The sequence below is a fragment of the Xenopus tropicalis genome, chromosome 6 (genome assembly GCF_000004195.4).
Source record: "Xenopus tropicalis strain Nigerian chromosome 6, UCB_Xtro_10.0, whole genome shotgun sequence".
Lineage (NCBI taxonomy): Eukaryota > Metazoa > Chordata > Amphibia > Anura > Pipidae > Xenopus > Xenopus tropicalis.
In genome coordinates this window covers 123,719,924-123,733,919 of record NC_030682.2, presented here as the reverse complement: position 1 = coordinate 123,733,919, position 13,996 = coordinate 123,719,924, and the positions used below count along the sequence as shown (strand labels likewise).

The 13,996-nt window shown below is 40.1% G+C and overlaps 1 protein-coding gene across 1 annotated transcript in view; it reads left to right on the top strand.

The window, feature by feature from the left end:
* Positions 1-11,839: 11,839 nt before the first annotated feature.
* The window catches only part of LOC100495020 (trichohyalin), a 53,586-nt gene continuing 51,429 nt past the window's right edge, over positions 11,840-13,996 (top strand). The window contains exon 1 of the mRNA XM_031903976.1: positions 11,840-11,979. Within this exon, the coding sequence (XP_031759836.1) occupies positions 11,940-11,979 (40 nt within the window). The 5' untranslated portion in view covers positions 11,840-11,939. The remainder of the gene's footprint in view (positions 11,980-13,996) is intronic.

The window sequence follows — 13,996 nt, the reverse complement described above, 5'->3', positions numbered from 1 at the left end:
AAGTACAAGGTACTGTTTTATTATTACATAGAAAAAAGAAAATAATTCTTAAAAATTAGAATTATTTGCTTATAATGGAGTCTATGGGAGGTGGCCTTTCTGTAATTCGGAACTTTCTGGATAACGGGTTTCCGGATGAGGGATCCCATACCTGCATTGTGATGTGCAATGTATTCAAGTATCCTATCCCTTATTACCCCTTCCAAAAGCTTTCCTACCACTAATGTGATTAACAGGTCAATAGTTTTCAGGCTAAGAATGGGATCCCTTTTTAAATAACGGCACCATATTAGCAATTCGCCAGTCTCTCAGAACCATGCTTGACCTCAATGAATTCTGAAAAATTAAGTACAGAGGTTTGGCAATCACAGAGCTCAGCTCATTTAATACCCTGGGATGAATACCATCCGGTCCTGCACCTTTATTTACCTTTACATTTTCAAGTCTCTTTTGAATTTCCCCATGCATCAGTAGTTATATTACTAGAAGCCTTGATAGGCTGGGCTCCTCAGTTGTGCAGACAGATGAAAAATCCTTCTTGCTTAATTTTTTTACTATTTACAATTTTTAAAATAATTTTGGATTCAATAAATAATTTTAGATCTACTTTTTACCCTGTCTTTTTCTCCCCACTCTTAATTTAAATTGTAAGCTTTTTCTTTTCATTGCACTCTTAATTTTTTCTGCTCTCATTTTATCTTGCTCTTCATTAACTTTATAAGCTCTTCAACCCTCCTCCAAAATTGTTCTAGTAAGAAACAGAAAGATAACAAAATCACTCTTACTTGACAGCACATCAGAGCTGTTAGGTGAATGTACATTATGACCCAGGGGTGTAACTACATAAACAGGATTTGCAACAGCTGGGTGATGCAGGAGGTGTAGGTGCCCAGTTATGCATGTTTCATTAAACATGCCTTATTCCCAAAATTTGGAGTGGGTGGCTAAAATTAATTGGTTTTTGTATCCAGTAACTTATAGATATGCCACTGTTGTGATATCTCATTGGGATAACAGCTAGAACAACACAGTGGGAAGGAGATGCTCTTTTCTGTGGGCCACAGAAGACCCACAGCAAAAAGTAAATACTCCACATGGGCTGCCAGTCTGACACCCTATCATTAGCCAGCATACTAAACAACAAAATGCTGGGAGTTACCAAAGTTTATTGCAATAAAAAAACAGGGCTTCTGCTTCATGGAAACATTTTAAATATACAAAACACATTAATGGGCATGTCAATTGCAATATACATTTTTGGTGTTACTGGTCCTTTAATTATTGGCTATGTGTGACTCTGATAGGCGAGATGGTGATAAATATTTGTGATACCAACAAATATTTGGTTAAAAGCAGTATCTAGTTTAAAAACTTTTCCTGTAACTGTAGTAGTATTGGTAGACTTCTGCTCATATTAGAACACAGTTTCTTCCCTACCTTTAGACATAATTATAAATAGTTCACATGTGTAAGTATGGTATTGGTAGTTGACTCTTTTATGTAAACCTATAATGTATCTGTGTTTAATATGTAATCATTGACAGTATTTTGAATGTGAGTTACATCAAATGAAACCAGGAGCATGCAGTATCAGCAAGCTTTGTAACAGCATTCAGTTTACTAGATGAAGAAAGAAATTGTCTTGGATGTTTATCAGCTGTATAAACATTAGTCTTGCAGGAGAAAAACAATTTTGACCATTTTATGGGTCGTTCTTCCCTTCTGTAGCTTAGAATATTGTGCAGTCCTGTAGTAGTCTACATTCTTTTTATGGAAAGGAGGTCTAAGAAGGCTTCAAGTGGTCTTTTATGCAACAATGCCCCAACATGTACATCAGGAACTGCACATTTCCAGTAATGTGTTCAATAACTCTGAAGGGCACTTCTGTGCTTATTTTAATGACTGATATTCTGTCTTGCTGAAAATCAGTATGAGCACAGAGTTCACCATAAAGACCTGTATAAAAAGACACTGAAGAAAACAGGATGTACCAAGGATGTATAAGCTAGATAAACTCTATCCATTGAAGGTAATCATTTATAATAGAAGCTCATATTTACAGCATGACATGTAATGTATAGAACTGTTCAGAACACTTGCCATAAGTAATTATGTGTATAAAGATTTGGTGCTGAATTGTTTTGCTTTTCAAAACAACCTTGCCAGGCTGAAATGCCAATGCAATACCTACCTTAAACCAATGTAACCCATCATTCAAGATGCAAAGATCTAACTCACTAAGGGTCAGCTGTGATTAATAGAGTAGGTTTCAGCTATATCTGAATATGTCCTTCATTTCTGAAACACGAGATTAAATTTTGTATTTTTGAAGAATAAAGAAGAAGAACTCTAAGCTAAGCAAGAGTCAGGCACAAGCACATATTTGTCAATGTGGTGGGGCTACCATCTGGCAGTTGTACATCAGAATCTCCCTTAAACCAAACTATATAAGCCTCAATGTGTAGCAAAACTAGCCAACAGCACCAAGTAATAAGTCATTCCACACAACACTGACACATTGGTTGCTTGAAATATAAAAACATTCTTGCACTCTCAAAGAACTGTTTAATCATATCAGAGAAGCTGTAACTACCACAGCACATTACTTTTGTTACTTAACTATATATTGCTTTTACCTAGCACCAGATGCATGAAATATTTATTCACCTTATTCACAGAAAGAAACATCTGGTGGTAGGTATATGGCCCAGGTTTAAAATAATTGTATTTATAAAAAAAAATACAAATTAATACTTAATTTCAAATCACAAACATGTTTGTTACCTCAAACAGATTTAAGCGGTGATGAGAAAATCTGTCCCGTTTTGCTTTGCCAAAAAAAAACGAAATTCCTAAAAGATTTGCAAAACGGTGAGAAATTCATAAAAAATATGGCTACCGCACAACTTTTTTGACGCCTGTGACTTTTTTTGACGCGGCAGCAACTTTTTTCTCACTCTGCAAACTTTTGCCGCAGCCAATTATTTGAGTGTTTCTCAGAAAATCTGCCGATGGCAAAATGCAGAGTTTTCTAAATAGTTTTAAATTATCTCATATTAAAGGAAAACTAAACCCAATAGGATATACCATGAAATGGATATATTTAAGACAGTTCTAACAAGCTTGTGAGGAGTCACTTCTACAAAAGCATGTTTAGAGACATTGGTTCTACAGTGCCCATATATTTAGAACTTTTCAACTACAGACTATAGTAAAGAACTTGAAAAAAATAAAAAAAACCCAGAAAATAAGATATTTAAATAATCCTGGCATCACTCTCCTAGATAACTTTACATTTTATTAGTGTTACATACTGCCAAATGATATTAGTTAAAATCCTGGTGCAATGGCTTGACTCTTGTATTACAGTGCCAACATTTAAAGCTAGGGTAGCTACCTGACCAGTTTTGACCTTGACAGCCCTGTTTTCAGAGGTGCTGTCCTAATCAAAACTACCTGCCCAGTCTTCCAAATAATGTAATCCTGAGAGTACTCTCCTTGATTGACGTGACATTTGCCCAATTGGATTGCCACTGCATGGCCCCACCCCTAATGTAATCAGACCTGCCCCGAATTTCACTGCCCTGATTGCCTGTAAACAAAAGGTGACAACCCTATTTAAAGCACATATAACAAATAACAAAGACATACAGTGTAGACTTGTGTATACTATCGGTAGATTGTAATCATCTGATAGAAGCAACAAGGGCACTCCATTATTTGTAAGAAGTGTTGGGCCAGCTACTACATAGAAAGAAAGCTAATAAGGGCCAGCTACTACAAAAAGAAGCAAGATCATACCTCAACAGTCTTTTATGTGATTTATGCCTACATTTTTAAATTTTTCAGTCAATTACAGTATATTATTAAAGGAGAAGGAAAGGCTAATAAAGAGTTAATCTCAAGCTGCAGGCATACCTTCAGTTCTCTCAATAGTACCCTTAAGTCTCCCCATATTTCTCGCATTCAGATGATCAGAAGCCTCATAGAAAAAAAACACTGAGCTCTGTAAAGAAAGTTCCCATAATACCTCACTCCTGCACCAAGACCAAGACACGTGTACATGCTCAGTTTGTAAGACTATGAGGAAGCTTCCTGCTGATTGGCTCAGATCACACTTTCCCTAGGGGGTGAGTGGGGAGTGAGTTCTTAGCATTCTTGAGGGAGGGGGGAGCAGGAGAGGGAAGAGAGGAGAGAGCTGCGTGTCTCTGGCACAGGAAAACAGAAACAACAATTTTTTTGACAGAGGACTCAGTGCAGCGTTTCTGTGAGTGCTTATAGCTGTATTTACATAGACCTCTGGGATGTGGGAGGGGCCACATTTTGTAATTAATCGCTCCATGCCTCCAACAAGCTACAAAAGTTAAAATTTGGTTTGGCCACACAAAACATAAAATATTTTCTACATCAAGCTGGGAACTAACAGAAAAACAAATTTGAGACTTTTATTAGTCACTTTGCAACTAAATTCTAAGACTGTAATTGTGACAATCCACACTACAAATGAGAAAATACAAAAGACTGATTAAGAAACAAGGCCTTTAGAAAATAGAACACTATAAATATAAGCAAAAACACAACAGAACATTTTAATGAAGTGAATTTTCCAAGCAATGTGTGTCATATAAAAGTGCAATTTTATAGATGTTTTTTAAACCTTAACTCATTTTTTTATTACATTTGTATGCTGATTTAATAAACTTGTGTTTTAACTGTTCTCCTTTTTTTCTTATCATTTTGATATTTTCATGTTTCATTAAATCTAGGCTCTGTATTAATGTAATGCCTATTTTTGTTTGCTGCAAGCAAGCACAGTCAATTATTATTACCAGAATGTAAATCGCACAGTCAATTATTATTACCAGAATGTAAATCGCGGCGCTGCATATGCCATCCCACCGGCGATTTACATTCAAGCCAGTGGGATGGCATATCGGGGAGATTAGTCGCCCGCAACAAGGAAGATTTGTCGTGGTCGACTAATCTCCCCGTCTACCACGGCCCTTAAGATCTTACCTTAAAAAACAAAAGCTGCATGATTACTCAGCAAAGAATGTGATAGTTTCTATATAGCTATGCATTATGTATCCACTTAAAACAATGGAAACTGCAGAAGCCCAACACCTCAAAAATACAATGTAATATTAGAATAGTGGTGGCATCCCTTTGTGTTTTATACTATAAATTTTAGCTCTCCATGGTATATTGTTCTAAGTAAAGGATGCATGATGCTGGGGGGTACTATAAATTAAACATTAAAGGACAAGGAAAGGTTAATATAAATTAAAAGTAAGTCTAAAGGCATTCTTTTTAAGTACTTACTGCATATCTAAATTCCCAGATCCCTGATTGCTTCTCTGAGATATGGTGCTGGCAGCCTACAGCAATGTGAAGACTACAGTGACATCACTTTAATCTCTCTCCCCTTCCTGTAGGTGCCAGCGGCAGTAGCCTTCAGTAGCAATGCACATAGTTACATAGTTACAAAGGGTTGAAAAAAGACCAGAGTCCATCAAGTTCAACCCATCCAAGTAAACCCAGAACACACAACCTATACTTACCAATCTATACACTCACATACATAAACTATATATACAACCACTAATCCTTGGATATTCTGCTTGTTCAAAAACTTATCCAGGCCCCTCTTAAAAGCATTAACAGAATCTGCCATTACCACATCTCTAGGAAGGGCATTCCCCAACCTCACTGCCCTCACCGTGAAAAACCACCTACGCTGCTTCAAATGGAAGCTCCGTTCCTCTAATCTAAAGGGGTGACCCCTGGTGCGTTGATCGTTTTTATGGGAAAAAAGAACACCCCCTATCTGCCTATAACCCCCTCTAATGTACTTGTACAGAGTAATCATGTCCCCTCGCAAGTGCCTCTTTTCCAGATAAAACAACCCCAACCTCGACAGTCTAACCTCATAGCTTAAATCTCCCATCCCCTTTACCAGTTTAGTTGCAGTCTCTGCACTCTCTCCAGCTCATTAATATCCTTCTTAAGGACTGGAGCCCAAAACTGCACTGCATACTCACGGTGAGGCCTTACCAGGGACCTATAAAGAGGCAAAATTATGTTTTCATCCCTTGAGTCAATGCCCTTTTTTATACAAGACAGCACTTTATTTGCTTTAGTAGCCACAGAATGACACTGCCTGGAATTACACAACTTGTTATCTACAAAAAACCCTAGATCCTTCTCCATTAAGGATACCCCCAACAAACTACCATTCAGTAGATAGTTTGCGTTTATATTATTTCTACCAAAATGCATAACTTTGCACTTGTCAACATTAAACCTCATTTTCCAGTTTGCTGCCCAGTTTTCCAATTTTGGCAAATTGCTCTGCAGAGCGGCAGCATCCTGCATGGAACCTATAGTTTTGCACAATTTAGTGTCATCAGCAAAAATAGAAACAGTACTTTCTATGCCCACCTCCAGGTCATTAATAAACAAATTTAAAAGCAAAGGACCAAGGACTGACCCCTGCGGTACTCCACTAACAACACTGGTCCAATTAGAAAATGTTCCATTTACCACCACTCTTTGTAATCTATACTTCAGCCAGTTCTCTATCCAATTACAAATATTATGTTCTAGGCCAATATTCCTCAACTTGATCATTAACCTTCTGTGAGGTACTGTATCAAACGCTTTAGCAAAGTCCAAGTAGATGAGATCAACTGCCATTCCAGCATCGAGGTTCCTGCTCACCTCCTCATAAAAGGCGACTAAATTAGTCTGGCAAGATCTGTTACGCATAAAACCATGCTGGCACAAACTTATAGTATTGTGAACTGCAATGTATTCAAGTACCCTATCCCTTATTACCCCTTCCAAAAGCTTTCCTACTACTGATGTCAGACTAACAGGCCTATAGTTTTCAGGCTGAGAAAGGGAACTCTAATTCATTCCCCATAAAGACTTATATTTTCAGCATAGCTCTAAATGTTTAATGATGCTGTTCACTATTTTCCATGTAGAAAAACTGAGGTAGGAATGTTCCCACAAAACTTGTGCCATAATTCTGGTAGGTTTATCTAGCCTACTTTCACTTAGATAATATATGCCTCTGCATTATTTCTAAAGATGACGATTACAAAGCGTGGAGAAGCAATGGTTATTAGGTTTCCCTAGTAATACTGCATTTAGGCTGTGGACCTCCAGCTGGACAGATCTGGCTGAGCGAAAAGTAGCATGTTTTCACTTAAAGCAGATCTGCTTGCTATCTTTCCTCTTAAATGGATTCTGACGGTGTATGGTGCACTTTTATTTCTGAATTACACTGTTTACATAGCAAATAATTCACTTTACCATTTAAAATTGTATTCTTGAACCAACAAATGTATTTTTTTTTTAGTTTTAATATTGGTTTGTAGGCGCCATCTCAGTGCATTTTGGGGTCTGAGTTTTCAGGAGCCAAGGCTACACATTAGAACTGCTTTCAGGTAACCTATTAATCTCCTACTCCCATGTAACTGGAGTAGTCCCAAGCTGGACTTGGATTTCTTACTATTGGGTGCTATTCTAATACCTACTGGGAGCTGCTATCTTGCTCCCTTCCCATTGTTCTGCTGATCGGCTACGAGGGGGGGGGGGGGAGTGATATCACTCCAACTTGCAGCTCAGCAGTAAAGTGTGACTTAAGTTTACAAGAGCACAGGTCACATGGCTGTGGCACCCTGGGAAATGAAGAATATAGCTAGCACAATTTGAAATTTCAAAATCAAACATAAAAAAATGGTTTCAAATGGTTTCAATGCAGAAGATTTCATGGGACCCGGGACAGTTATACCCCCTCTACTCCCCTGATGGCGATGGCGGCCCTGGGTTTTGCTGCGTTACCACCATTAATGTGGGTATAGTCTTAAAAGCTCTTGTGATAACATGGGTGTGGTTTGAAGTGGGTGCAGTTTAAAAAGGGGGAGTGGTCAAAACTGGCTTCCATTATCGGTCCTCCACCATGTAGCCCAGAAAAATTCCAGCCCTCGGTACCTCAAAGGTTGGACAGCACTGGTCTATATGCTTACTGCTAGGTTTTTAACAGAATGATTCTGTAAAGCAGTGCTGTGCAACTTCTGCAGTGCCCAGGGCCAGAATTTCTCTAGCATACATGGTGGAGGGCCACTAATAGAAGCCAGTTTTGACCACTCCCCTTGTTTAAATCACACCCACTTCAAACCACACCCATTTTATCACAATGGTGGTAGTGCAGCAAAAACCCAAATGCTTTGTCCTCACTGCAGGGATATCAACCTTTATTCATACATCAAAGGATTATATTATGTCATTTTAAGACACACCCTTAAATCCATATGCCTCCTCCTCACCTGTATATAGCACAGCCACCCCCAGCACATAAATACACACGTTAGGGACCATTTAATGTCTGCCCTATGCTGCTGTGTGTTCCATACTCTGCCTGTCCTATGCTGCCTGTGTGTGCCATACTCTGCCTGCCCTACCTGTATATGCCATACCCTCCCTGCCCTATGCTGCCTATGTGCCATACTCTGCCTACCAGGCAGTACATACAATGTCTGAGGTGTGAACAGGTGAACAATGTGGGTGAATACAGCCTGAGCCTGAGGTGTGAACTCTGCAGAGGGTGAACAATGCTGGGATTAAAAGGTGTGAACAACACAGGGGATTACATTTTTAAACAATACAGGGGAATTACAGCCTGAATCCGAGGTGAGAACCATGCAGGGGGCCAGTTAATCTCAGTACTGATACCATTTAAAGCTTACACAAAGGTAAGCCATCAAAGCAGCCAGACAGGTGGGGGGCCACACAGAGATGGGTCGCAGGCCGCCAGTTGGACAGCACTGCTGTAAAGAATTTCTTTTGTGTCAAACAGTTTAACAAGTGATAGTATGATGCACTCTAGTGGAGAGTACAGGTTTTTTTTAATCAAAAATACAGTACTGCAGATATCAAATCTTAAAATGGAATACCAATACCCTAAGCATACATACACAGAACATATACATGTGGTTGCAGATTTTAATGCAAATACAAGACCTTACAGTTTACACATACAGGCAAACATTTCATCAGAATCAATTCAAAGTTACAATTTTACATTGTTAGGAAAGAATGAGGAAGTGCCCTAATTGTGAAAGCTTACAATCTAAGATTGTATTAATTGTAAACTTAAAAAAAATAATAATTATATAATATACACATGGACACACACAATTACTAAGAAAATAAAAACAAATGTGTGTGTTTCTTGGTTTGCACACACCTGAAAAATCCAGCCAGAATAGGTGCCAAATACCCAGTGCACAGTGCCATAACCATAAATATGTACAAAAGTCCCTCTCAGGGTTGCCAAACGAGCAAATCTTTTCCCCGATATGCCCACCTTGGGTAGGCGATATCATGCTAATGCGGTCTAGGGCCAAATGATCGCATTGCAATGAAGGAGATAGTAAAAGTCGTACCGCATCAATGAGCCGACACTGAAGAATCAAGCCTTTTCAGGGGCCTTTTCAGCCGCCCGAGTCGCCTCCGCTGATGCCGCCCCCCGACGCTTACCTTTACAGCACCGGAGGGGGTCCAGGGGCGATCATATTACTAGTGTAGAAAGCGCAATTGCGCTCTCTACACTAGCAGAGCGGAATTTCCATTTAAAAAACTGAAATTTGAGTCTTAAAGTTACCAGGAATGGCTTTTTGCCACCCCTGGTAAATTGGGGGGCGCTGCCGCCTGAGGTGAGTTTCTCAATTCGCCTCATGGTCAGGGCCGGAACTAGGAGTAGGCAGAAGAGGCAGCTGCCTAGGGCGCAACAATTGGGGGGCGCCAAGCAGGAGCCTTTCTTGGCTACCCTTAGGGGCACATTTACTAATCCACGCATCCGAATCACGAATGGGAAAAAATCGTATTGGAAACGAAAATTTCGTAAGATCGCAAATATCACGAAAATGCTTATGAAAAAATCGTATTAGTCACGATAATATCGTATTGGCGATCCGAAAGTCACGAAATTTTCGTACCGAACAATTGTAAACAGCGGTAAAACCTTTTTCCGATTTTTTCGTGCAAACGTCAGAAAAAGTTGTGCGCCGTACGAAAAAGTCGTGCACCGCAGGAAAAAAGTCGTGCGGACGCCCGAAAAATTCGGCGAAAATACGATCGGAGCGTTCGCATGAACGCTAGAGCATTCGTGCTTTTGTAAATGTGCCCCTTAGTCTGTGCTCCCTGCTGCTTTTCATTATGCGGTGGGGGCAATGAACTATCGCTTCACATCGCAACCCCCCCCCCCACGCGAACTACGCGCCAAAACAGGCTCAGGCCGACCAGGCTCAGCCAGCCCCTGCTCATGGTAGCCATGGTAGCCTGTCCGGTCGATATCTGCCCAATTTTTGTCCAGATATTGGTCAGGGAGGGCCCCATACACAGGCAGAGAAGCTACCCAGTTGGTCTCAAGGCCAAAATCGGCAGCTGAAACACTTAATAGGTTTAGCCCAGGTTGACCACTCCCCTTGGGGACTATATAGTGTCTTGCAAGGAGGAGTGTCTTTCTCTTTTGGCTGCATGCTGTGTCCTAGGCAGAGCCCCAACTGAGCCTGGACCAGACATAGGCCCAGAAGCCAATTGTACCCTAGGGGACCTCATACCCTAGTGATAAGTCGGGGACAGGGCCCCGTGAATGAGAACAAGCCAGCACAGTCAGTTCTATGTAATAGCACCCTCTAGGGGTGGTAAGTTCAGATAGCTTATTCAGCAAGGGCAGTTAATAGCCCCAACCAGGAGTTGTAAAAGGGTTTAGCCTACCCCGGCTCTGTTGTCGTTCTTTAGGGACCGGTTTATTAGACGCCAGGTACCAGTGTTAGGAGCTCTCCCCTGGACCACAGTCGGCCGGAACACTCCCTACTGAAAGGTCTTCATCTCAGGTATCAGCTAATCCCCTGTGCATCCTCCAAGTGGGTTATTCTGTTCCTAAAGTATCACATCTGCTGTATTCCATTGTGACCAAGTCCTATACTGCTGTGGCTGTGAGTATATACCCTGTTGCACTATTCTGTATGTGCCTTGTCCAATAAAGCATTATCCAGTTATTCTGCAAGAGCTCCTGGCGTCCTATTATCTCAATCTATTGCACAACACCAGTGAAGTTGTAGTTCAACTATATCATCTAGCCCCTGACATAGCTCCCATATAGCAGAGGCCCATCCTGGGAAAGGGGGTTGCTGTAACACATGCTCTAATGTCCCACTAGCCTGGTAATAATACCCCTATTAAGCCAAACAAGTGTTACACTTGCTATGGAACCAATAGATCTATCCAACTCCACAGCTATGGAGGACGCTACTGCCATGAGACTGCAGACAAATATTTTTCATTTATTAAAAGTTCAGGGTCCCCGATGTTTCTAATAATAAGGAAGCGTTAACTAGGTGCACTCGGTCGCATTGTGTCGCAGCGCAACTTGTTGCAGCATTTCCTTTCCAACAGCAGCTCTCAGGTGCGAAACAACACAGTTACAAATTTACAATCCTGGTAACTAAATAAAACAGACAGCCATAGAAAATGAGGTCTAGATGTTGATGAATATCCCACCTCCAACAGAATTCTGCATCTAGCACACGATACTAATACGCAAGAACTTTGCATTAGAAGAGACTTTTCCCTCACGCCTGTAATTTGTATTGTATCCCGTAGCGCTCACATATTAAGCTTAGAGCTGCGTGGCTGAGCCTATTATGGGCGACCTGTCATCTCTGCAAAAAATATATATTTAACAAGTCTTTTTGCTTTTTTCTCATTCAGTTAACGCTATTTCTATATGGCGTAATCTCGTCTTACCAGTTTCCAAAATGGCCGCAGTGCCACTGATACTACGCCGCAATACAGGCTGACGTCTTTCGGTTTTGGTTGGAAACAGTTGTCATAGAAACGCCAAAGACGCCGTAGAGTGTAAGCTTATGTTCGCCCCGCACCTGGGCAGGAAAGAAGGCATGTCCGGTGAGTGGGACAGCTTTGTGTGGGGGGATCTCAGCTGACTTTCCGCAGCCTATTGGCGCGATATTTATATCTGCTGCTGTGATCCTGCCGCCTCACTTCTGTGCACTACTTTCCCTTTCTGGTGGTCAATTGGGACATAACTTGGCAGTCAGGGATCATACTAACCGGGAGTCCCCAAAATACTTCTGTGGGTGAAGTGTTTAGTTCAGCTACCTGCAGTAGTATTTACTGTTCACCCAGTTGATGGGATTAGTGTTTGGATCAGTTCTGCCAACACTATATAACTATAGTTGCAACAGAGTAACAGGAAGGAATTGGTGTACTGTAAACTACATACATTTCAGTGAGAAATCATTCTGTTTTCTTGAAAATGTGTACATCTTAGTTTCTGTTTTCACACCCTTCAGGTTACAGTATTTAGATAGTTAGTATACTGACACCATATATGCTTCCATTGGCATACACAGTAATATGGCATGCAAAAATAAATATACACATGCATAAGGTGTGCTACAAAAGAGACATATAGGGAGACTACAGAGGAGATTCATTTCTATCAAACTGATTGGGATAAAAAAGTACAAAATGAGTTCTAATGCATGAGATGCCCTTGTAACAATACAATTACAGCATCTCAGAGCAATAGGTTTGTATTTGGCTGACCACCATTTGAAAGCTGGGGTTAGGTAGATGAGGAAGGCAAATAACTCTAAAGAAATAATAAAGAAGGAATAATAAATGAAGATCAAGTGAAAAGTTGCTAAAAATAGGCCATTGTATAACTTACAAAAATGTAACTTAAATGTAACTAGTTACTCCTTTGTCATGTGATTTGCTATTTTTCATTGTAGTGTTCCATACCCACCACAGAAAAGTTTCCGAAGGGTTATAATTGTTACATATACTTTGTATGTAGATAGAAAGATTGATTTATGTAAAATGCATGTATAATTGTTTTATTAGTATTAATCCATGTGGCTGTTGTATAACTTATAATGTCATAGCAGTCTTTCTCAGAGCCCGACAAGATCTTCTTGTGGGCTGCCTTCTCTGTGCCCCTGTTCTACACCAGCTCATAACCCAAGCCCATCTGAAGCAGTGGTTCAGTTTAACTCAGGAGCTGCAGGTTCCTAGCACCCATGCGTTTTGGTCCATGATGTATTACTCTCACCCTGCCCACAAACTGTTTTCTCTCCTGCCTTCTGGTCGGCACTTCAGGTGTCTCAGGTCAAGAACCAGCAGACTGAGGAACAGCTTCTTTCCTAGAGCCGTCTCCTTATTGAACTCTGCCCCCCACTGACACGTGTCCACCCCTCACATCCCTATACTCTTATCATTACACTATTTACACGTTACACTATTTAATATGGATTGCACCACAATGTACATATCTGTTTGAAAATACAAATATCCATGTACAATACATTGTAATACTTCTGATTGAGTATATATTCGCACATGTCTACTTGTAAATTCCTGTACATTATGTTCATATCTACCTGTACATGTCCACTTGTAAATTTCTGTCTATAGAAATTAGCAATCTGTACATTATGTTCATATCTATTTGCAAATTCCTGACTACAGTTAATAGTACTTGTATATACGGTTCATCCACTGTAAACTTATCATTATAGTTACTTGCATCTGTATACTAAGCTTACATAATATCCTGTACACTATGTTCATATCTATCTGCAAATTCCTGACTACAGTTAATAGTACTTGTATATACGGTTCATCCAATGAAAATTCATAAGCATGGTTACTAGTATGCTCACTAATGCACTTAGAACTTATACCTTTATCCTGTACTTTCTGCTAATTGCACTTCTGGTTAGACCTAAACTGCATTTCGTTGCCTTGTAGGTGTACATGTGTAATGACAATAAATTTGAATCTAATCTAATCTAATCTAATCTAATCTATATTAACACATCAGCTTTACATGTATATTGAGATACATTTCCCCTGTATTACCCTGTCACATCCAGTAGGGGGACCTCACAAGCAGTTC